Source organism: Pagrus pagrus, assembly GCF_965226575.1.
Source record: "Pagrus pagrus genome assembly, chromosome: 13".
Lineage (NCBI taxonomy): Eukaryota > Metazoa > Chordata > Actinopteri > Spariformes > Sparidae > Pagrus > Pagrus pagrus.
This window is the reverse complement of record NC_140197.1, coordinates 4,693,657-4,719,088: the sequence shown is the minus strand read 5'-3', so window position 1 is coordinate 4,719,088 and position 25,432 is coordinate 4,693,657. Positions and strand designations below refer to the sequence as shown.

Here is a 25,432-nt window from a genome sequence, read left to right as displayed (position 1 = left end):
TGTAGGAGAATGATGCAACGCTGTGAAGCTCCAGAAATGTTTTGTGGACTACGAAACTTCACCTGACTTTCCCTCAGCATGGGGGAGATAATGACTGGATTTTACTTTTTGGGTGAACTGTTCCTTTAAGTCGTATTTTGAACGCATGGATTTTACTTGTAATGGAGTATCTGTGGTACTGGTACTTTATGTCAGCAACACTTCCACCACGTCAAACATCATGTTGTAGTTCAATAAAGGAGTCACTCACGCGCGCGCGCGCGCGCACACACACACACACACACACACACACACACACACACACACACACACATATCGAGTGGGTGTTCCCAGGGAGGAGTTTTCATACGTCATCACGTGGTGTCTCTTTATAAAGGTCCCACCCTCAAACAGCGCTGTCAGAATAGAAAGTAAAGCCGGGACAGAGTGTGACAGTGAGACAGAGACTGAGACACTGTGAGACAGAGACGGAGACACTGTGACACACTGCTGAGCTGTCTGGTACAATCTGGTAAGACACGCTTCTCTCATATTACATTATTCTTAAAAACAACCGTCAAATCAGAAGTGATCTCATTGAATCACTCTGACGTTCCTGTTATGTTCCTGTAATGTTCCTGTTATGTTCCTGTAATGTTCCTATTATGTTGCTATAATGTTGTTCTCCCGCGAGTTGTCAGTGACTGTCAGCGGAAGTGTGTGTTGGAAGGATTTTCAGAACGTGGCGTGATACTGTCGGTCCTGACAGTGTGATCCGTGAGCTCAGTGTCAGAGTGATGAAAACATTGTGCAACCTGTTGCTCCGGCTGATCTCCAGATAGACGATCACATGCAGAGAGAGAAACAACAGGAGACAGGCAGTAACGACAGAGCGTCAGTCAGACCAGACACTTACATTAGTATTTACATTAGGAAATCTAACGGAAGTGCGAGGCATGGTGGAATGTAACTGATTACATTTCAAATGTAGCCTACTCTACTGTAAAAGTAGCCTACTGCAATCAAACACCCAAATGAGATAGACAGCTTTAGTGACCAGTTACCTTACAAACTAAGACTTTAGATATAAAACATATGATGATCTTATAGATTACACTACTCGCAGTATGTAATATAGTTCACATTTACTTCACCTCCACCAACTACAACAATAAAATGCTTCTTACACATGGATGCATCAGTAATAACACACAGGGGGCATTTTTGTGCATTAGGAGTACTTTTACCTGTGATACTTTAATACTTAAGACACACTGCAACACAGTACATAGACAGCTTAATGTCAAAGCTGCTATTTCTTCACCATCACATGAACATTTTTGTTAATATTTAAACCTTTTAAACTAAAATTATCACACACCGCCCCTCTTGAAGTTGAACAAGCCATTTGGCTAGATTTCTTGTCATAGGTGCTTTGTTGCTAAAGGCATTAGAGCCGGAGCGATATATTGACTTGATATTTCACAGATCACAGATATATTAGCGTCGGTGTGTATGTTGTCCAAAATGTGCTGATTTGAAAATGTATTTATACTCAGCATAACGCAGGGAGAGATATTTCACTTCCCAGTGAAGTTTACAGTTACAGTGCACAGATACTATCGTGGACAACAGAGGTTATTGTAAAAGTGTAAATGATCCTGCCTCTGTTACATACATGTCTTTGTCACAAGTGCTTGACAGCCACTTTTTAGGGATAATTGCAAAAAATATATGCTTATGTACATGTACTGTATATAAAACAATATTGGCGATAGATTGATACCATATGTTTTTTACTCCTTAATATCAGTATTGGCATCAGCCCCAAATATCGGTTGGGCTATAAAAGGAATCCTACAGTATAACACTTGTTAATGTTACACCAGACAGTGTTACCATGAGCCAATACTAAGCCTAAAATGTCCTCTAGACCGCACAGTACAAGATTATACTTGACTACATCATGTATTCAATGATACACTGAACTATAGAAATCTAAGTATACTGTGTTATATATAGCCCTGGGTCTTGAGGTGGTGCTGAAAAGTTTTAGTCAGCTGTTTCACTGCAGCCTCTGTAAACAGGTTACCATTGCATAAAAGGTAAACCCAGTGTCTTCTAGGAGTCAGGAGACAGGGAGAGGGGTTTTCCAGGCAAACTCTGGCAGTTACATCATGTGGTGGCAGTGAGGCAGTGCGTGGCAGGCAGGTGGTTACCAAACCCTTTCTAGAAGTAGGTCGAAGTTTCTGGGAGTGGTAATTCAGGCAGGCTCTGCCCTGCCTGTGTGTCTGTGTTCCTTATCGCCTCATACAAACTGTCAAACCTCTCAACTGCTGCCTCTCAGCAGGTCAGGCCGCACTGACAATGGAAGATTAGTGTTGATAATTGTAGTGTCGTTATTGTTATCAATAGTGTAGTGCTGTCAAAAGTAAAGTATTGTGCTGTAGAAGTGGGGGGGACCGGGGCCAAGTGTAACAAAGGGCAATTTAAAAATAACCCTTTCATGTTGTTTTTGGTGTTTTGACTACCATTCATTTGATATATGTGTCAATACTTAAAGGAGCAATATGTAAGAATTAGAGTTTGAAACATTAAAAAATTAAATAAATTCATCAACAAAATGTGAAGCAATATCAGTTTTGACATCATGGCAAAAACATCCAAGTATTGTGTTGCAGAGATGTCCACTGACTTTAGCATTCGTCCCCAGCCACTTTGTACGTCAAGAAGTGACAGCTCAATAGAGTGGCGAAGTCCCGCCCTTCCGTTTCCGGTACATGGGACCTCAGACGCAAATTATTATGAATGAGATTCAATGGAGAGATAAAAAATATTTTCTGGTCCCGTTTGAATTGTGCCGTGAATTTCACATATGTTGTTTGTGGTTTTTAAAGATAATTTTCAATGCAAAGATGACTACAATTTAGCGCGAAGAAGTTTGATAATGTTAGGTTTTGTGTGAGGCCGTTTTGTGAACTACAGCTCTTTGCTGCTCTCGACCTGAATGATATACGTCACCACCCGCACCTGGAACTCTGGAGCTGTGTCCAGAGTTCCAGGTGCAGGTGGTGACAGGCGATCTCTCTGCTCCACTTCACCGCCCAGCGATTCCTAGTCTTTGTATCAGACAGGAAACGAAAGAAGGAACAGCCGTTCCTGCTCGAATGGGAACATTCAGGGACAAAACAGACCGGCATCTTGGATCAGATCTGATGAGAAGCGGAGGGAAAGGGTGATGACGTGATGTCACATACGCGACATGTAGTCTTTCTCATTGTTTTTTCTCTACAGCCTTTAACTGAACAATTGCACAATAAACTGTTAAACTCTTGACATGAACAAATCTCATTTAAACCCACAAACAACATTTGTGTAATCCAAGGCATATAACGACTGGGACCAGAAAATAATTACTTTCTGTCCCAATCCCATGTATATTTTATGATCCCAAAGCTCCCATGGTGGTCCACCGGAAGGGGCGGGACTTCGCCACTCTATAGTGAACAACACTGACACTCGCCCTGTGCCCACAGTCAGCTGCACAGCTAGCGAGCTAACTAGCCAAAGGCAGCTACAGTTAGCAGCAGTTAGTGGTTACTCTGGTGATAATGCTGCCTACTTGTTTGGAGCATGAATTCAACCTTTAAAAGATACATATTTTTATATTTGCATAATTGTGCCTATATGATTAATTATATAGTTTTAATAAAACTAAAGTGAAACAAATTGTGTTTTATTTCTTAATTTTAATAGAGAAATTTAATGGATTAATTGAGCAAACAGTTGTCAGATTGTAATGAAAATAATAGCCCTATACTTAAATCACAAATTTTATTTTCCAATAAGGAAATATAATATTTGGCATGTGTAGTCAGTCTTCTGCTCTGAAGTAACCTGTTCTCTTAATTCACAGGAAGAAACGTCTGTGAAGTTTCCACAATCAGCCCAGAAGAAAGAAGACTAACAGAGCAACTGGGCACAGTGCCTTGTCTTGATCTTCTAGGGACTTTTCACTTTTCCCAAGGACACTTCAACAGAAGAGACACTCATTGGGGTAGTGACTGAGCTGAGCCTGGACCCTTTGCACGTCGTCTGACGTATCAAAGACCATGCTGTACCTAAAGAAATACTTCACAGAGGGCCTTATCCAGATGGCCATCCTGCTCAGCCTGTGTGGAGTGAGGGTTGATGTGGGACTGGAACCCTACCTGCCTCCCTCCTGGCATGACATGATCCTGGGTCCCACCTCGGCACTGACCCAGACGCAGTTCCACAACCTCCGCAACCGCCTGGAGGACGGTCATGACGTGCATCCCAAGAACGTGGACCTGGATGGGTTCTTCACCACACGGAGGCTGCTGGGCTGGGTCCACTCTCTGGACAGACTACAGGTAGGAAATCATGTCCATCTCCATCTCCATATCCCATATCTGTCTATATGGTCAGAGGGAATGGAGTTATAATTTATTAAGATTAGACACTACTTTTCTTGGGGCCTCCACTTATTAATCTATTACTGGATGTTCTTTAAGAACTCTAAAACTTTTGCTTAAAGTTGTTATAGGTTCCAAATTTCAAATTGTCTTACACCACATCTTTGACTCAAACAAATGTTATAAGCATTTGATAGGAATGCCACTAAGTAGAAACTCCTGAAGATCATGAGGAACAATGTGTTAAATGTTGAAATGTCTCATACTTCTTTCCATAGGTTCCTCATGCAGAGCTGGAGGCATGGCTGGTCCAGCGTGAGCCCGATGCTCTCCCCGTGGGATTTCCAGACCAGACCTCCACATTGGTGAGAGGAACTGATGGGGTAGAGAGAGACCGAATTACCCCGTCTGTGGAATCCAGAGCTGTATTTGGTACCATGCAGGAAGACGAGGAGGAGGAGGACAAAGAGGTACGCATGTTTAATTCGCACTGCAATTAAGAACATGTAGGAGTGTAGTGTTTCAGCTTGTTCTTGAGTAGCATCAGAAGAGGGGACCTTGATGAAGAACCTTCACCTTTTAGCCAAGATTGAAACTATCTGATACTTCCTGCCATATCTCCCGGATGGGAACCTTTCATTTTTATAGTGAAACTTTGGTGTATGTTGCATTTTTTGGGAAACAAAACTGAAGTCCACCTGCCAAGTGTCACACACCAGATCCAGCAGCCAATGGCAGCAATTCCAATATAGTTTTGGCTTCCATGAGAAAAAATATATTCGTATGCGGAAATAGTTGTGTAATTAAATTAGTAGGTCAGAGATCTCTTCAGAGTTCAGGTTCAAGGGTTGATATTGTTATGTTTCGTTCAGATCAGCAATCTCTGTTGACCTTTGTCCATACTATAACCCTGTGAGACCTACAGCAAAAACCCTCATCTATGTACAGTCCTACAGGTGTTGTTTTTGAGTTAATGAAAGTGTTTCTAGCCAGTAGGCCTCAAGGCCTGGGTAGGCTTGAAACAAACTAGTTTGTACTTCATGTTGTCTGACCATGTCTGAAGGCAGAAGTGTTTATAACTGTTATGAATGTTCAGGCTCAAAGGCGGGGCAAAAAGCCTGCCATCATAGAGAACGGTGATGCTTATTGAAATGGGGGGGTAATGGTGCACCTTTTTGGACAATCTATCCTACGGGGCATTTATTGTGCTGCACTCATTTGTACAACTTTCAGTTCAAATCCTAATAATTTCTCACATGTGGACTCCTGGCCAATCACTTTGTAAAGTGGACATGCCTGTCAGGTTATTTATGTTTCTGAAGTTACACATGAGTTAATACACACTCACACACACATGCACACACACACACGCACACACATATTTATATCCGTCCTTGAACCTGAAATTAACTCTGAAAGAATTCCGGACCCTATAACATAACATAACCATTTCTGCATACACATACATTTATTATAAATTATAGAAGTGTTATTTCTCCCTCAACTGATACTGATACTAAAACGTACATTAGTTTCTTCTAGAACAAAATTGTTTGTATCCAGAGCTGAATAGCAGTCTGTAAAATTCAGACCTCCCCAAAACACCACAGCAGTAGCCCTAGAAAGATTTATGAAGGAACAGAAGATTCAACTAGGCTACTTATTTATACATAAATTATATACATTATACATTATTGAAGTGGACAAGAGTGCTGTTTTCTGTTTTCGACTGTCACTAAAACTGAGTGTCATGTGAGATGATGAGTCAGAGTCAGATGAGTCATCAGGAAACACCACCTCACCATGGATGACCTCATAAGGAAAATGAAGCAGTACAATTGGTACAGTTGAAATACAGTAGAAACCACCAGCTGGAGAGAATACGCCTTTTAAATCTACACAAACACAGTAGCCTTGGAGACATAAGTAACCTTTCATCAGTAACCTGATTAATGTTAACAGGAGAGTATGGCATTAAGTATTCCACAGCTGAACAGTAGAGTGGATGTAATATCTAAGCACATTCAAACAGTGAGAACACTTTCTATACCAGCAGACCACGGTGGAGCAGTAATAAAGGGTCAAATGACTCTGTGTAATGTCAAAGTGGCCAATCATTCTGTTGTGAAGTCACAGATAATTATCATCCAGCTCATCACTCTGTGCAGCGTTTTAGCATCTTTCAGCTCCATGTTTTGATTGAACAGCCTGCAGGTTCAGTGTCTCTTAGTGTTGGTCTAAGTCAGAGCTGAGTAGACCGTGCTCCCGTACAACAAGTCGTGAAACCAGTTCTAGCCAGGTTAGACATTGTTAGCGATTGTTAACATACCAGTTGATAACAATGCATCCCACACTAATTTGCACCTACAAACATCAAATTAACCTGTCCACAGATACAGTTGTACAGTACTGTGTGATGATTGATTTAATGAGAAACAAAGAAGAAAAATGCTAATAATCACTATAGAGAGCTGAAGTCCCGCCCCTTCCGGCTTCCCTCATGGGACCTTATTTCGGAAAAACTTTACACTACTACACATATGATGTTTGTTGGCATGGGTAGTTTAAAATTTAGATTGATACAGGGCTATCTAGTTTGATATTACGTTAGGCTTGATTCAATTAAAGGGGACTGCTGGGCCTTGATGGAGGTATGTGCTCTACAGAGTTCACCTCTAGTTTCATATCTGTTTGTCTACAATTTTAAAGAAGGAACATGCTAATTGGTGAGCTTTAAGCCTAGTTTATGCTTCTGCGTCGCGGCGACGGCGGAGCTACGTCGTCGACCCTACGCCGTCATTGAGCATTCGAAGTTCTGCGTCGAGGGAACGCGTTCAATTCACCGCCAAGCCGGGGGGGGGGGATTGGTTTCGGGGGGTTCTTGCTCTCTTGCACTGCAGTTGCGGTCAGAGCGGATATGCTGTGTAGCATTCTGGTCACAGTGTGGGGCTACAAGCTACATGGTACACAACACCAATACTCCTCCTGCCCTGCTGGGATCTCACAAAGCATGGAGTTCACAAGCAATAGGAGACAAGCATGCAAGCAGCAGAAGTAACTGGCGGTGTTGTTATACTGTTGACCGGAAAAGCAACTGCCGGAATGACGGTCTGAGCGGACCAATCCCAGTCCTTGCCGTTCGCGTCTCGACGCGTCGACGTGACGCGTAGTCAGGATTTTTTGGAGGCGCACGTCAGGCTACGGCGCAGGGTCTGCGTAGGGGTCTGCGTCGACGACGTAGCTACGCCGTCGCCGCGACGCAGAAGCATAAATCAAGCTTCAGGCTACGGCGCAGGGTCTGCGTAGGGGTCTGCGTCGACGACGTAGCTACGCCGTCGCCGCGACGCAGAAGCATAAATCAAGCTTCAGAGGGACTTGGAGCTTGTTTCACCCTGTTATTGTTAAGCTTGGCTGTCTCCAGCTTCGAATGCAACACAGACATTAGATGGTATCAGTCAGCTCATCTCACTCTTGTAAAATAAAAGCGAATAAGTGTATTTTCTAAAATATTAAACTATTTATTTAAGTCAGATAGCATAGGTAAGGGACATCCACTGATCATCTGATCTGGGTGGCACCACTCGCTTCATGTTCTTGCCTGCATGAAGCCATTTATTAATGGCAACACCTCAGACATGCCCGGTCAAGCTTTGGCCCATAAGACAGACTGAAACACATACAGTACATGTCTGTGATATCTTTCACTTCAGATACAGACATGTTTAGACTTACAGTCATTTGTAAAGCACATCAATCACAACGGGTGTCTAAAACTAACTTACTTTGGGCCAAGAGGCTTCAAGTTCTCAGAGTGAAGGATAAAATTGGTCTACAGACTGTAGCAGTTTGCCATTGAAGGGTTAGGCAGGAATGATGATTCTCAGAAGATACATGTAAATGTCTCTGTGGAGCTGAAGATACACTGGTGTCAGTTCCATATTTTTGGATCTTTTATCAACAGTGACATCACATGATTAATCAACATTACAAACAACCAAATAATCTATCAATGTAATCAATCACTCTGACTGATCATACAAACTGCAGTGTGACAAAACAAAACTCCCAAAGACTCCAGAACACACATTCAGACAAGACACAGACTGTACAATATATAAATAGCCTGCATATTGGCCTCCATGACCAGTCTGGACATGTGCGCGCACACACACACACACACACACACACACACACACTCTAACCATAACCGAAAGCTAACGTTACCCTAACCTTAAATCAAGTCTTCACCTTAAAATGTAATGCTTTACATTGTGGCGACTTGTGGTCCCCACTATGTGACTGTGTAAACACACTTATGTTCCCACAATGTAAGGAATACATGCACAATCACTCATACAGAGGTGCAGCAGTGTATTAGGGTTTCAGGGTTTCAGACACCACACACATCACTCCATTTCACTTCAGCGTTTGTGGAAATATTATCAAAGAAGTGATCTTATTAACTTAGGGAACATTTAATTTGTATCAGAATAATGATTTTGAAAAACAACTCAGACAAAGTAAAATGAGTAGACAAATGTTTTGAAGGCAGGAAATCTTTATTTATGGAGAGAAGAGTGAGGACAGGAAATGAGAAACTATAACTTAAGAGTTACAGTTAAAGCTCATACCCCTTTTTCGACCGGTAAAAAATCCCACTTCACCCACTAAGATCGCTGGATCGCTGGATGCCTATATACCTGCCTCTCTGCCTGCCTGCCTGCCACACACACACACACACAGAGAGGACATTACAACCTTGATATAGCACATAGAGATCATAATATACACGATGGGCTTCTCACCATCTCTTCGTCAATCTGGACAGTGTTTTTGAATTCTCTTCGTGTATCAAATTGCAGACACACACACACTAACACACAAAACACATTACTAGCTTCCTCCTGGCCTTGTGACCAACTGGCTTGTTTTGAAACCTGATCACTGGCCTGTTGCGTCCTGACACACATTTACGTCCTTCAGTTTTGCAATCCCCCTGTTTACTGCACCAACACGCACACACACACACACGCACACACACACACACACACACACACACACACACACACACACACACACACACACACACACACGCACACACACTGAACCAGAGGCATGCATGTAAACAAATGTACACAAATACATTGAGTGCTTCTTATTCAGCAGTGTTGCGGGAAAGATCCTACTTGTGCCAAATGACACCAGATTAAAGGACATACCGTGAAAGTGGAAATGTACAGTGTGTAATGAACATGTTGATTTATTATGTAAATTATGTCTGGTAATATGTTCATGAAATTATCCCAGACAGACTGATTCCTCACTATCAGCTCCATAGCAGACATCACTTCACACCAGATAGCGGTTGGAAAAGTTCGGTCCAGAGGGTTAAAACCATTTAATGATCAATACACGCTGTTCAGACCAGGTGTTACCATCAGACTTGATTGACCCGATCACAAGTGGACAGCTTCACACCTGGCATTAACATACACCTTGAGGGACCAGTTGTGATCAGATTTCACTTCCCCGCTCATTATGCAAATAAACACATTGCCTAAATCACAGGACAAACAAACTGCATTTTTAAAATTTGACACATTTACCGCCAATAAAATGGTGTTTTCTTTCAGTTTACTTTGGCTCATATACTGGCCATGCAATAGTAGTAGCTATGGTGTGAAAGTTGAAAAACACATCTCTGGATGGATCATCTTTTCATATTTTTAAAAATGTGCAATAGAAAATGTGTATTTGATCTCTGCTTCTATCATCACTCCCTGCTGACCTGTGCTTGGATTTACAAAACAATAAAAACAACAGCAGTATTATTACTGGCAACGTGTATAAATCCATAATGTAGAGGTTATCACATCTGCCTCACATACAGAACATTCAAAACGTAGTGCAACCAATACCTTCAACCTGCTGTCTGCAGAGCCCAACTCAGGGTAATCCTTTGATGATGTATGTTGGGTAACATTATGCTATGTGAAACCACTGTAGGCTTTTTATAACATGTTGAATACCCTGCCCAAGAGTTTAATGAAGTGAAACCTACACATTAGTTCATGTGGTCAACTCAAGTCTCTCACTACAGTCACAGGGCATTAACATCCAACACACCCTTTAAATCATGGTGTTGCAGGTGGGCAGCTCTGTCTTTTGCTGCATGCCTGCTGCCACACCTCTCATCCAAAGGCTGGGGTGTTGGTTGCTGTTGTTTATATGGCATTGCAAAAGCCCCACATCCAACCCATCATCCACCTGTAGTTCCTGGAACTATTTAGTTGAAAAGGTGTATCAGCTGGCATTGACAAAGACTGCCTCATGAACATGCACGAGCATGTTGGGTGGTGTCTGAGGACTTCATGAGCGATCATCAATCCTGAGCCCTCAGTTGAGTGTTGCAGATAATGCTAAAATGTTGCAATGATTTTTTTTTATGATGGTGATTAAAAACCTGGGAACTCGTTTGCAATGATGTACTGTAGCGAGGCTTGTGTGCACAGGCTTGACCCATCTATGTTCAAAGCCACATGCGTGTTCTTGCTGGCCAGCTGTTGAGGGTCTCTGGGTTTGTCTGTAAGCCCCCAGCCAGGTCAGGAGAAGGTTACAGTTATTCTGAGCCTGACTGTCTGTCTCTGGGTAAAACATGAGCCTTTATGTTCTATACATACAGGCTGGTAGTATAGAGGACAGCACAACAGCATTTTACCCTGCCGTTGGTTAGCATGGTGACACGCTACTTTTATACTATTTGTTGCTTTCAATCGTGTAGTAAAATGGTGTGTCTGGGCCTTTGTTTCTATTAATAGTATAATACAAATACATGTCCAAAAAATACATTTAACATATCCATATGAAAAGCCGCATTTTCTCATCTCTGTAAAGATCAGGGGGTTTATAGAAAAATGCCACCCACTAAAATGTGATCACAGACGCTGAGTCGACCAAGCGTAACCAGTGCTAATCAGTGTCAAAGCCTGATGGGAGCTGTGGCTGCTTTATACAAACAAATAATTGTTCTTTATATTATCGTATATTATGCCTGAATGATTACTACTAGCAATCATCAGTACTCGTTAAACACATTTTTTATTTTCTTTGCTTTATTGAAAGAAGCACCATTAATAACAATAGGAGAGGTTTCCTGGAGTCGTGGTTATTACATCTGCTTTACATGCAAAAGGTTCTGGGTTTAAAATCCAGTGGAGTCAGTATTGAATATCTGCTGGGTTCAGAGTAATGTACTAATTTAACAATATGGAACATTTGCATATTGGCTTCCTTGATGAGAACTAGATGAGAAAATTGATAGCACTCTCAAGTCGTGTAAGTTACTGTTAATAAGATGTGAGTTTTGTTTTGATTTTAAATGAATGCGTATTTAAAATATCATGAAGCTGAACAGAATGAATGATAAGCCACTGTAAAAGTACTTTGGAGAGTTTTCAGAGGCCCTGTGGCGTAATGGCTTCACTGACAGACTTTAATTTTGTCTTTGCAACCAGGAAGAAATGTATCATGTACTTCATCCCAATGATGCTCTGGATGAGAGAAGGGAAGAAGAGGAGGAGGAGGAGGAGGAGGAGGAGGAGGAAGATCTGGCCCAGATGTGCAGGCATTACAGCAGAGCAGAAGGAGGAGGAGGACCAGGAGTTACCTATGGTTGTGCTACCAACAGAGAGCTAACCCAGAATGAAGAAGACCAGGTAAGACATAGTAAGAATAATACAACATTATAAAGGGACTACAACTTACATTTCATGGTGCAACCCTGTGTTGTAGAACAATAAATTAACCCCAGACCTGGACTAAGATTTATCATCATTTCACTGTGATGATAATAATAAATGTTTTCTCCTTTAAGGAAAACAAAGTTCTAGGAGGGTTTGAGTCACTTTAACAACATGAGTGATGTTGGTTTGTTGGGTGAACGCTGTCTGGTTCAGGTTACTTTATTTGTACCTGTAGGTAGATTTAGTTTGTAGTAGAAGACAAGGCATCCATCTCAACACACGTTTCACAACAACATTGAGAAGAGACAAACTAATAAAACATGATAAAGTGCTCACGGCTCTACTATCAGGACATAAGAGAGAATAAATATTTCAAAAAAACACTAAAAAGAATAGGCACGAGAATAGATAAGGTAAAATGGGGCAGTGGTGGCCTAAAGGTTACAGAAGCGAGCCGGCAGGATAAAAGTGAAAGGGGAAAGTGAAAGGTGGCGCTTGCTCCACCCTCATCACCACCACTGAGGTGCACTTAACCACTTAAGTGGAGCTGCTCAGTGGCCAACAGTTCAGACTGTGGTTGTACTGGTCAGCTTCTAGCTGTGAATGTGATCAGGGCCTTCCTGAAAAAGAGAGCGTTATGAATAAATAAATGTTAAAAAAAGAAAACAATTCAATATCTAACTGAACTCAGTGGAGTGCATACATCATTATTCTTTTTTTTTAAATTATTTGCTGAGAAATTAACCAAAATGTTGAAAAACGTCCTGTCATGCAATGTTCAAGAAAGTAAGAAAAAATGTATTCACCAAAAGTTTATTCTACTCTGGGCTGAGACCCATCCTCCATCATCTTTCATCTTGGTTTCATCTTCATTGTATTTGTGAAAATGTTGCTACAGCTAATTCATCTATTCATCTGAGTGACAGCTGCTTGAACAAAGCTATTTTTATACCGCTTTGTTCAGCACCTTGGGACTATAAACCTCCGCCTGGAGGGACAAAGCTGAAATTCATTGCTCTGGTTCAAATATTACAAAAATACTGGATGCTTGCCTTTTAATTTGATGCACTTTGTAATGGGTATGACCAGTGTGGATATACAGTAGCCTTGTAGTAGTTTGGTGAACTTTAAATCAACAAAATTCCACAAAATTCCTCTTTGCCATTTTGGAAAATGTACATGTGTGTGTGGTAGATATAAAGATGGAGCTAGCTGCCTGTTAGCTTAGCATACAGACTGAAAACAGAGCTGGCCTTATTTAACGGTAAAAAAAATCACAACTTCTGAAGCTCACAAATTAACGCATTTGCTTAATCTTTACAAAAATTAAGCAAGAAAGGACGGTTTGCCGTTTATTTTAGGGATTATGCACATGATTTCTTGGCAGGGGCCAGTTGCCAACCAACCAGCTGATAGTCCAGGAAGGTACTGGAATAGTTCAGCAATTCCCAAAATGCTTAACTGTTGGAAGGATTGACACATTTTTATCAGTACAAGTTTCACAGTAGGTCTGTGCTTGAATGGACCAGGTTGACTGAAGTCTCATCTGCCCTCATCTAACAGCCATCACAGCCTCATCCTGGCTACATCTCACCTCTCCCTCAATCTCTCTCCAAGAACTCTTCATCTTTTGGAATGTCAACACGGTTAATCATATAAACCGAGATAAGCACACGCTTTTAGGGAGTTATCCATTGAGGCATTGGTGGTGTTGCACACACGTGACAGAGAAGCTGTGTGAAGAATTAAAAAGGAGAGACTGACAGAGATCTTGAAACTGTACCTACTGTCACGTCTCCGCTCACCTGGCTATGTGGCATTCATTTTGGTGTCAGTGTTGGATTGTGTTTTGTAAAGTTACAACAGTTGGAACACAGTCCTGACCAATTCCGACATTGGAAAGGGGATTTCAGACACTCTCTGATTTGACAAGAACTTTGCTTTAGAAGTCTCTGAGACAGAATGTGGGACCTCTATGAGTATAACAGAATTTTCACCAGTTTTTTGTATGAAAAAGTTTGCTCATGGTTCAGTTCAGCCATATTTAAGTCTAGATTGTGGAATTGATGATGGGACTCCCGCTGAAAATAGCAACAGGAAGATGTGAGTGAACATAGTCTCTATATCTGGATTCATCCAAGCAGTAAATAGTGACTGATTGCAGCTTTAGCCCAAATTCCTCAGTACTGTTATCAGCCTTATAAATCCTCTATCAGCAGAACTTGCCTGACATATAAACCGAGTGTTAGCTGAGGTGATCAGAGCGTCTGTCATGCTTGCAATCAGATCTCCACGCTTCATCTTCAAATGCTGGACAGCTGCCAACTCAGCAGAAAAGAAAAGCATGAGTGACACACATTAGCAGCTGCACCTCAGGTGCCTGTTACACCAAGGGTACACGTACAGTAACATGCACAGATATGTGTGTGTGTCTGTATGTGTGTATGACCAATGAAGGATAAAATAAAGCTGAAAGTGTGGACAGTCAGACTTCATAGTCGCATTTAAAATGGTCCAATATGGGTCACGTATGTTGTGGTGCTGTCCTTTGTATTTATGGCAGATCTTAAGAGAAGCCCAAGGAATTATGCTTCCCAGAATGCACCTTTCCCACAAAGCTCTGCGGATAAGAGGTGAGAAGTGTCTGATTTGTGACAGGATCCAGGGAAGATGGAAACACTAGACAGACATTTCTTTGAAGACAGAGCAAGGTTCATTTCTACGAATGAAGACTATGTGTGTATTTGGGAAGTCTCACACGCATGGTGATGATTGATATATATGTATATATATATATATATATATATATTGATATATATATGATATATTAATCATTCGTGCTCTGGCAGATACATTGTGAATACGTCCAAAGTGCTGAAATTAATTTGACATGATATTTGACACTTCTCTCCTTCTGTCTGAACTCTGTCTGAACTCAGTCTGGTCACAGCCATGCATTGCATTTGGCATAAACCAAAGTGTTAGACAAACAAATTTTGACCTTACTATGCTGAAGCAAAAGAGACCACCAAAATTAAAGGTATAGTTGGTAATGTTGGAGAGCTAGCAAGATTTGAAAGTGGCACCTCCTCTAAGCTCCACCCCCTCCTCCCCCTCCCGTCAGTGCTCCGTCCAAAGACACGCCCCCACAAACTTGAACGCGCATCTGAGAGTAGGAGTCAGCAGGGCAGAGAAGAGCCGAGTATTAGCAAAAACAAATAATTACCTGTCCAACAGAAAGACAGCAACCTCCGCATCACTTCTTAGGCCCTTCAGCTCTCTCAGTTGTCTCCACCGTTCAAAAGCTGAACCGAGTTGACTCTGGTTTTCCCTCTGGTTTTATCCAAAGCCTTCTTCGTTGCAGCATTTCTGGCTTTCTTTTCTTAGCCCGTATAGCCGTTACAAGTAACGCTGGAAGTGCTACTTTTGGCTGCATTTTCTCTGCTATTGTTCTCTCCTGCTAACTCGGTATGGAGTTTGCTGAATATTTCCAGCAACAGTGACACGTTATGAGTGCACGCAGGGAGGAGGGAGGGACCGAGGGGGGCGTGGGCAGGACAAGACATGAAGGCATCTGATTGGTTCTTTCCACTCAGACCGAGAGGCAGGGACTGGTCAGAGTTTTTACAGGCCTGCAGCTGCCACAGAGGTCTGATTTTTTTCATTCCTTTTTCTGAACACATTATGTATTGACTACTCTCAGGATGGAAGGACCATTTCACCCAGTATAACAAAAAGTGTTTCTGAACAGGATTACCAACTATAGCTTTAAAGTAAAAATGTCAACCTTTTTGTTGTGCTAAAGGAAAGGCCAGGGAATTACCAAGGTCAGTAGGATTCATCATCTGTTTAATGTAAATGTTTGCCCAAAATATCATGGCAATCCATATGATCGTAATTAAGATATTCGACTCTGGACCAAAGTGATGGATTGACCAACATGACCATCCCCAGAGCTGTACTACCAGCATGGCTAAGGATCCAGACAACCAAACCGACATCACAGAACTAGTGGCAACAAAGCTTGACTGTTGTGTCGTATCATGTCACCTGTGTCTTGACCATGACGCTGCACCTGACTACAGCTGACAAACAGCTAGCTTGTACGTTCTGCACCGGCTTGAAAGGAGATAACTCTCCACACCACCAGGTGGCGGTCATCTGAATTCATTATTCAAAAAGAGAAACCGGAACACTCATGACTGTCAATATTCAAACTGTCATGATGAAGCAGTGTTTTTGGAAACCACTCTTGCTAATAGGGCCACCTCTTATAGAGCATATGTCTGATAAAAAGTTGCAATCATGGACACTACAGTGACAGGCTCAACAGCTTTTCCTTTCTTTTCCTGTTTCTCTTCTTGAGCACTGATTCACTTAGCTGTACAGCCAATCAGATTAATTTATCTCACAGATTATTCTACATGCTCAAACGACTGAAAAGCCGCTGCAAGGGCCGACTAGTGCCAACGGTGTGGAACACACCACAACAGCTAGAGCCTCAGACACTCACTGATGGCCCTGATTTTGACTGATGGCCTGGAGTGACAGGGCCCTCAGAAAAAAAAAACACATGGATATTGCTGGGAAGCTCAACAAGATGTGTTTCACTTGTCTAAACCTCTCTCCCTCTGTCTTCCTCTTTCTCTCTCACTCTATCTGCAGACTCCTTCCTCCTTCCAGGAGTGTCTGAGGCTGTTGGAGGAAAGCTTTCCCTTCACAGAAGGAGAACAGGTACAGCCTCCTCCCCCTGTTTTTTTTGTTTTTTTTTGTATTTTTGTTTTGGTTTTCATTCTCTGTATTTTTTTCCCCTTTATTTACTCACTAATGTCATCGGTTAATCTTCCCTGCATTCGTTCATTTCTTTTACTGTACATGCACGTACATGCTAATGTACTCACATACATACATACACACACACTTGCTCCAGTTATTTTGTACTACTATTAGTACTTGTTTTGTTGTAGTTTTGTTTGTCTGTTCATTTTTAGTTTTGGTAATGTCTGGTCTATGTCATACATTCACACTATAATGTCCCTGTTCTGCGTTAATGCACAAAAAAAATTCTTCATTGCTCTTCAGTCCATTCTGTTGCTGAGCAGAACTCAGCATTCTTCCTGCTTTCTTGTCCCTCAGTTGCATGATGTTGGTGGTAGAGATGGAGTCATAGGGTGTCACTCCCCAGACAGAGAGACCATGCTGCCCCCCATCATCCCCACCGGAAACCCCTCCTTGGACATGGAGCTGCACTGGCAGGACCTGTTGGCTATCATGGAGCCTGAGGTGACTTGGAGGATAGAATTAAAGGAAATCATGAGATGTGTGAGCCAAGACACAATAAATTGAGATAGATTTTCATCCTTCCTCTCCAGAGCACAGATGTCAACATGATGACTTCATTTGACCACACACGGAATTCAAGAGCAACTGGGACCCTTCAGGGTGCCAGGTCTGAAGCCCCACGGCAAAACTGCAACAACCATGACAACGATGCAACAGATGCTCATCCGGAGGCCCTTCTGCTGGAGGCCCCCCTGCATAACGGTAATTAAATTCTGAAGCTGACATTTATTGTAAGAACTGATCAACACTTAAAGAACCTGAAGGTTGATTGTTTTCCTTGGAGACAGCATCTTGTCCAATTAAAATCTCAACACAAGGCCCAGTCACTTGTTGCTGAGCCTTAAAACCACATTTAGTGGCTTTACTCAGTGGATTGAGTTGCTCAGTTGTTATGGAGAGCAACCGCAAGATGCGGTTGAAAGCTTTGTAAAGTTAAATATGACCTTTTAGCGAAAGGGCCACACGTTCCCTTTGATGATTTAATGAAAAATTAGTTGTTGTTCTGATGTAGGAGTTAATCACTTCCCAGACACTCTTTAAAAATAAAAAAAGGGATATAAGACCACAGCAATCTGTGTTTTTCTTTTTCCCTGAATGGTTGTACCAAAGGCGCTGTTGTCCCACAATTCTTAACATTTTGCAAAAATTCTCATTCTTTGTCTCCAGGTTTGTTGGGGGCTTCAAGCCAGTCAGAGCTAGAGCCAGCCCAGTTTACACTCACTCCCAGCGCAGAGTTGGATGACCACCGTTCAGCCTTTGACACAAGGGACACTTTGAAAAACTATAATGTGAATCACTTGCACAGTCCTCCAGATCTGCTTGCAGAAGATCCTTCAGAAGACTTCAGCCTAGGACTTAATGCAGAAGATAATTTGAGTACCTTCAACCTAAATCTGCTAACACAAGATCATGTGGAAACCATGGCAAGCAGTCCGGGTACACAGTACGTTCCCTTTCCTGAAAACCTCCCTAGTTTTGATGTCAACTTTCATTCACGTGACTTGACACCTTCCAGTTTAACCCCACCTCTGGAGGGGAATGGTATGACCCAAGACCATCTGACATCTCCGTCTAGTGTCTTTCTGGTTGACGAGGAGGATGTTGAAGATGAAGATGGTCTCCCGAGCCCACTTAGTGATCTCTTAGAGGATGCTGCCATCTTGGATGAGATCAGATTGTTGGACCTGGCTCTAGAGGAAGGATTCAGTCCTGAGATGGCAGCCAGGCTGGAAGAAGAGGGCTACCTTGACCGTGATGTAGCCCAACTGGAAACTGGCAGAGATGATCACCACTCAGGCTCTAGTACAGTGATCATAGAAAATTGGGGTCAAGGTAATTTTGACAAATGTTTCAACTATGTACCTTTCTTATACTAGTTAGTTAGTTTAGTATACTAAAGCAAAATCAAATGCTTGCTATAAAACTGTCAAACAAATCCTGTTTTTTCCTCCTAGATGGCAGGAATGAGGCAGACTCAGACTCTGGTCTCTCTGTGGACTTCAGCTACAGCCCTGCTTCTCCAAGTGCTTCTGAGGCCTCCTCCTATTCCTCTTCCTCCTCCTCTTCATCCTGTTTTTCAGCTGAGGGAAGTCCCTTCTCTGAAGATGAGGACGAAGATGCTGAGTATGGGTTAGTTGATTCAGATATGGAAGTGGAGGTGACCATAAAGCAGGAGCGGCTAGAAGAGGAGGAGATGGGTGCAGTAGGAGGAGGGCACCCTGAAGATGTTAAGAAACCCTTCCTTCCTGACTATAGGGATGACAAGCTGTTTAATGGCTTTCCTTGGCTGGAGCACATTGGCCATGATCACACATACAACCAGCCCTTGTCATCCCCCTCCTCTCAATTCCTGGGCAAGATGCCCACAAAACAAACCAAATCCTCCCCACGACATGACAATGTAAAGCCTTACCACCGCTCCTCGTCCAGACACTCCCTCTCCGAGACCAAAATGCAGAACCGTGATGAACGGCATGCACGAGCCTTGAAAGTCCCGTTCTCCAATGAGCTGATTGTTAATCTGCCAGTGGAAGAGTTTAATGACCTGCTGGCCAACTGCCAACTCAGTGAGGATCAGCTTACCCTTGTTAGAGACATACGGCGCCGTGGTAAAAACAAGATAGCTGCCCAGAACTGCAGGAAGAGGAAAATGGACGTGCTGGTGAGTCTGAGTGACGATGTGTCAGGTTTGAGGCGCTACCGTTCACGGTTGCTCCGAGAGAAACAGGAAGCCCTGAGGAAGCTGCAGGAAATGAAGAGCCAAATGGGCATGTTGTACCAAGAAGTCTTTTCCAGGCTGAGGGACGAGGAGGGAAGGCCACTAGATGCGATGGAATACCTTCTTGATTTTGAGCCCAATGGAAGTGTCACGGTGGCTTCACGCCAACAGGGTCCACTGACAAAAACCAACAAGAAACAGAGGGACAAGAAGAAGTGAGGAGGTGGACAAACCATTAGAAAAGAGAAGAGTGAGATCCTTAACAGGCGTGTGATCAAAACCACCCAAAAAACGGAAAACACTAATGTGCTGGTGGGTGAAGGAGCACAGGAATTCTTTGTCTGGTGTTAATGGAAGGTGCTAAAATGTACCACTAATTCCTCACCCATACCCTGAGGAGAGTGGAGTACCAAGATGATGACAAACATTTTCTACACTGGAAAAGGATTTGATTCCTACCTCTTGTTACACTCAAACAACTCTGAGGTAAACTGAGGCTACTATAGTGGAATTAAAACAACAGAAGATAGATGACCTCGGAAATGCTGGTTCAATGTCTATGCACAGTCCTGTTTTCTCTCACGTCAGCTCCATCATATTGAGACTTGAACATATTGAGATAAACAAGCAAACAGACTGTTAGTTGGCTGGATCCTGGCAATCAGCTATTATAGCTAAATAGTCAAAGACATTACAATGACTCTGAGACGAACAAAGGGTTGCTGGTACTCAGAAAGGGAAGTTGGGTTTTTGCCTCTTTGACCTGATAGAGGTGCAGCATCTCAAATACACTTCAGCAGGCTAAAGACTTGGGGTCATGGGCATCAGGCTATGTTCAGCTCCCAGATGATGCAGCAACCAGAGAGCACCCCGCTGCCAAACTGAATCATGTTATGCACCAAAATGCCAAGATATTAGGTATCATCTTCTGCAGAACCCTTTGAAATTCTAACTAGAGAGGGAATTTATGATCTTGGTGTCTTTGCTGAACTGAACTAAAACAGACTTCGAGTCTGGCAGGTTTTCCTGGAAATTTAACTTTAGGAGTGCTACTGCTACCACTTCACTGACATAGAAGGTATGACTGACAATTCACTAAAAGCTAAACGTTTTTTTGTCTATATAAGCTATTAAAGAATAAGGCAACTGAAAGATAAAATAATACCAGGCTTATGCTTCAAGGTGGATATACGGTGTTTGAAAACAAGGTGGGATGATGTGTCACCAGCATCGGGGCCATCCATGTGATTCCGAGGTGAAAACTGAAAGAGATGGATATAGGAACATGAAGAATGTGGTGGATAGAGTGCATGGAGCTGCAAACAGTCACTCATTGCAGAAAAGTGGTATGGCTGCCATATTACTGACTTCAGAAAATCCTCCTCTCTCCATGTATTAGCCTCAAGTATGGGAGGAATAGAGAGCAGAATGTCCCCATGTTTAGCTTCACTGTCTGCGACACAGTCTGAAGCTGCCTGTATTATTATTTTTTTCTTGTAACTAAAAGCATGATTGCTATTGGCCTTTAACAGATAGGTGTTTGAGTTTTTATGTATTTTTGACACACCTATTTGTCAAACTGGGAATCTTGTTGTCAGTTTCAAACAAGAAGCCCCACACATGACCTCATACCGGGATTGGAACCTGTTATCAATCTTGGCAGATCTTGATTACAACTGTGCTAAGTTGTTAAACTTTTAATGTTTTCAGAACATTAGGTCAAAATGTTTGTCAAATGCACAAAATATATGGATGTATTATGAATTGATACATATTGGCAATTAAAGTTTTGATCGTTCAAGACGGGTAACTCTGATGCCTTAATTTCTCCAAACTCAAGGCTGATTTGTGAATTGCTTTAAGTTAGCATGTCACCATCTGGTGGTTGTGCACATAGTAACCAGAATTTCAGTGGAGTTCTTTCTTACTCAGCTATTACTACAAAGAATTAAACATGACAGCAATTTGACCTCTTCATGCTAAGAATGGCATATTTACAAATTAAATCTATAACATTATAGATTGTATTTGAGGAAGACTTCTTTTCAAAAGTAATTATTTTTGAAAAATTAATATGGCTATTAATAAACAATATGTGTGTTATTTGTAAATGTAGAATTTCTCAGGAATGAGCACGGCCAGAAGAAAATGCTAGCAGGTACTTTTTTCTATATGTGTAGTCTGGTCCCAAACATTTTTTTTTTTGTTGACTCTAATTGTTAGGTTCTTTTTTGACAAGAAACTATGGGATGTTCAGCTTTTCACAGTGTAGCTCATTTTAAAATCAAATTACAAACTATATACAACTACAACAAATACAACTATACAACTATATACAAACGTGTCCCTTTCATATTCCTGTATAGCAAAGCAATGCAGTGGAATGAAATGGTCACCAAAGTCTGTTTTCAAATTTAAAAAGACCAAATTGAAGTTTTCACCAAGTTATAACCTGCATGCCGCTCATTACCACTGATGGAACAAGCTCTTGTTTGTTATTAAGTGTTGTACATTGTGTGAATTCCCAACGTGATTGCTGGTTTTCAAGGACTTGGGACTTTGTCTTCTGTAATAAAACAATCAGAAAATAAAAATGTAAAAAAAAAAAAAGGGGGGGGGGGGGGATTTCTTTGGTGTCTTTAATATCGGACATACCCCTGCTGTTGTTCAGTTGTATTCAGTGTTAGAAAATGTACCCAAAAGTCTTACTTGAGTCAAGTGTTAAAATTATTACTTTAATAAAAGTTGCCTAAACCAATAGTACTTGAGTTCCAGTCTTAAAGTACCTGATATCAAATGTAATTAAGTACAAGTTAAGTACATATTAAGTGGCAATAAATTAAGCACAAGTATAAGGAAATGTACATACATTAAATGTATGTATATACGGTATACTATGGGTTGAGTGATTATCTGATCAGATATTTAGCATTTTTTCTGACTAGTGGAATAATTTTTTTTTCATTCCAATGCTGCTAAAATGATACAGCATGTAATCTGTAAATATAGTTACATTCAATCACTGTTTGAATTCAGTACTAACAGTCCTTTACAGTCAAAATAAAGACATAAGCTCGATCCCAGTTGTTGTGGCCATGTTTTAATGATCAGCTACAGGTAATCCCTATGATGTAAAATAAATAATTCAATGTGAAGAGACAGAAAATCAAAAATTTCTACAGGGCAACTTCAGGGGAAATAAAGCAAAATCACTGTTTTTGCTGGGAGTATATGGCTCCCCAAAAGGCAGTTCAGCATTAAAGCTAGAGTGAGTACAAAGCAACAACCCCCACAACTCAAAAAATAAAAAAATACATTGTGTTCTAAAAAATTAAAGAAATGTCCTATGGAAATCACACTAGCTAATACTGACACTGACAACAAAAAAGTAGTGGGGCTTAGCAAATGGGAAAAAATCTGCGTTCAATGTGATTTTGATGCCTTTTCATTAACATTTGTGATTACAAAGTTTGATCGGATATGGTTATGAATACACATAGACATTTCTGAATCACAACATCTCTGAAGAAGAAGTTAAAAGGGCTGTAGACAAATAAAAATTGAAAAGAAAAAGTATTACAAATGAAGCTTTAAAATATCCACATCTTTTAGAGGTCCATCATGGTACAAGTTACCCTGTTCCAAAGTCATCGAAAAATGACCCTTCTTCAGCCTTCATAATACAGCTTACAAACTACACAACAGGCTCACAGTAGAACGATAGTATCTTGTTGATGAGCAGAAGGGGTATAGTAATTCAGATATTGTATTGGCCTAATAGCTTGTGATTAGACCCCATTAACTTTTGGTGCCGAGCCAGACAAAAGGGACGGATCCAGGATGTTTTCTCAATTTCTTTAACATTAACAGTCATATTTAGGAGGCTGGTATCGATGAGTGAGTATGATTTGATGCAGATCCCTGGTCTGGTGAGCTTAAATAATGGTTAAACAGTTACAGGTGGTTTCAAATTTAAAGAGGTCATATTATGCTTTTTGTGTTTTTCCTTTATTGTGTGATGAAGCATTGTTGTGCATGTAAAAGGTCTGCAAAGTGAAAAAGCCCAAAGTCCACACCAAAGGGAGTTACTCTCTCCCACAGAAAACACTGCTCCTGCTCTGCCTGGTTTGGAATCGAGCCTTTACTTCTGTAACTTGTCACTATGTAACAGCCGTTATATAAATAAACATATTTATATATATTATAAAACATATATATAAATATATATGTTATAAAATATAGCAGACATACAGTTGCTACTGCTGTAGCAGCGTTATTTTTGATCACACTACCTTGCTCGGCATGACCCGCCCTATTCTGTCTCTGATTGGCTACATCCTGCCCATAAAGTAATGCACATGTGCGACTCTCACCAAAGATTGAACAGAGGCGAGATGTCTCACTCTGTAGCTAAAACTTTCGTTCAAGACAGTGTGAAAAGGGAGGTTGCAGCAATGCACCACAGAGAAAAATGTGTTTTTTGAAAATGCAAGTATGTAAACTTATTATACTAGGACCCCCAAATAAAAGTATGAACCTGGAAATTAGCATATTATGACTCTTTAAAGAGATACAGGGCTATCGATTTTGATTTTGTATTAGGCTTGACCTAATTTAAGGAGACTGTTGGGCCTAGGCAGAGGTATGCACTACTGAGTGCCATTCTAGTTTGTGGTGTTTTAATCAGAGCACAACACAAATGGTGCATTCCAGAAACAAAGGTAGAAGCACACAGAAAATTAGTTTGACTAAGACTTACAACATGTTGAGTTTTTCTCCTGATAAATTCATGATTTATGAGGTTAGAATTGGGTCTCATGTAGACTGTTGGGGGAGCTCTAGGATTAGTCAGCCTCCCTCGCACTAAACATTGCTGCAGGGTGGTTAGGCTTACAGTTGCTCCCATTCTAGCAATTCTGGGTGGCATGGGTTGGGTACCAGGATCAATACAATGAAATGTGAAGTGATTGTATATTATGGTCAACATGGCATAAGGCAGAACAAATAAGGTGATTACGTAGGTCACGTAGGTTGTTCATAGGCTGTAGAGCTTAATTTTTGCGGTGGATTTCTACATTAAATGTCTTGCAATGTAAGCTTTTAATGGTTCAAAAATATTGTCAAAGCCAAAATTTAGAACATATGTGGAACTCAAACAAAATTTACTCAAAATGAGTTACAGATATTAGGGTACAGGCGCATATGTTTTGTCTAACAGTATATTTGTTGCTCATGGAGAGTCATGTGTATTTGAGTTACAAAAACGGTTTTGTTTATTTGTGAAACAGCTTAAGCTCATTTGTGGGGCTATAACTCGAATGAGAGGTCAAATTCACAACTCACAAATAGAGGAAGCTGTTACTGATCAAAAATGTTTGATTGGGGGCTACAAAAGGCACTGGATAATGAGTGAGTGTCCATTGTGGCCATTTGAAATAGTCTTGGTTAACCAACATAAGCTGACTGAGCAAGTGTCTGAGTGTCTTTAGCAGACTGGTCTCTCTACAAATTAAGTACCAGTTCAGTGCTTGGAAGGCCTCATGGTCACAGATGGGTCGGATGACCAGTATCTAAAGACCTACGCCTTATACCACTGGGATGCCACTGCAACACAACACCAGAGACGTGTGAGGGCTGTTCGAGGAACCAATGTGACTGATCAGACCATCCAGAACTGGCTTCACCCACTATGGATTGAAGTCCAGACGACCGCT

The 25,432-nt window shown here is 41.4% G+C and overlaps 1 protein-coding gene across 1 annotated transcript; it reads left to right on the top strand.

Moving 5' to 3' along the window:
- Nucleotides 1-404: 404 nt before the first annotated feature.
- On the top strand, nt 405-21,519 carry nfe2l1a (nfe2 like bZIP transcription factor 1a). Its single transcript, XM_084371401.1, has 9 exons — nt 405-511; nt 3,896-4,373; nt 4,694-4,885; nt 11,930-12,130; nt 16,823-16,891; nt 17,294-17,440; nt 17,530-17,701; nt 18,167-18,832; nt 18,955-21,519. Exons 2-9 carry the CDS (start codon nt 4,092-4,094, stop codon nt 19,935-19,937), a joined length of 2,712 nt encoding a protein of 903 aa, XP_084227527.1. The 5' UTR covers nt 405-511; nt 3,896-4,091; the 3' UTR covers nt 19,938-21,519.
- The last annotated feature ends 3,913 nt before the right edge of the window (nt 21,520-25,432 follow it).

Bases quoted from the DNA above. Each gene is read 5' to 3' on its own strand.
- nfe2l1a (XM_084371401.1), top strand. From the start codon at position 4,092: ATGCTGTACCTAAAGAAATACTTCACAGAGGGCCTTATCCAGATGGCC. The intron at 4,374-4,693 runs GTAGGAAATCAT...TTCTTTCCATAG, and splicing joins ACTCTCTGGACAGACTACAG to GTTCCTCATGCAGAGCTGGA. The intron at 4,886-11,929 runs GTACGCATGTTT...CTTTGCAACCAG, and splicing joins AGGAGGAGGAGGACAAAGAG to GAAGAAATGTATCATGTACT.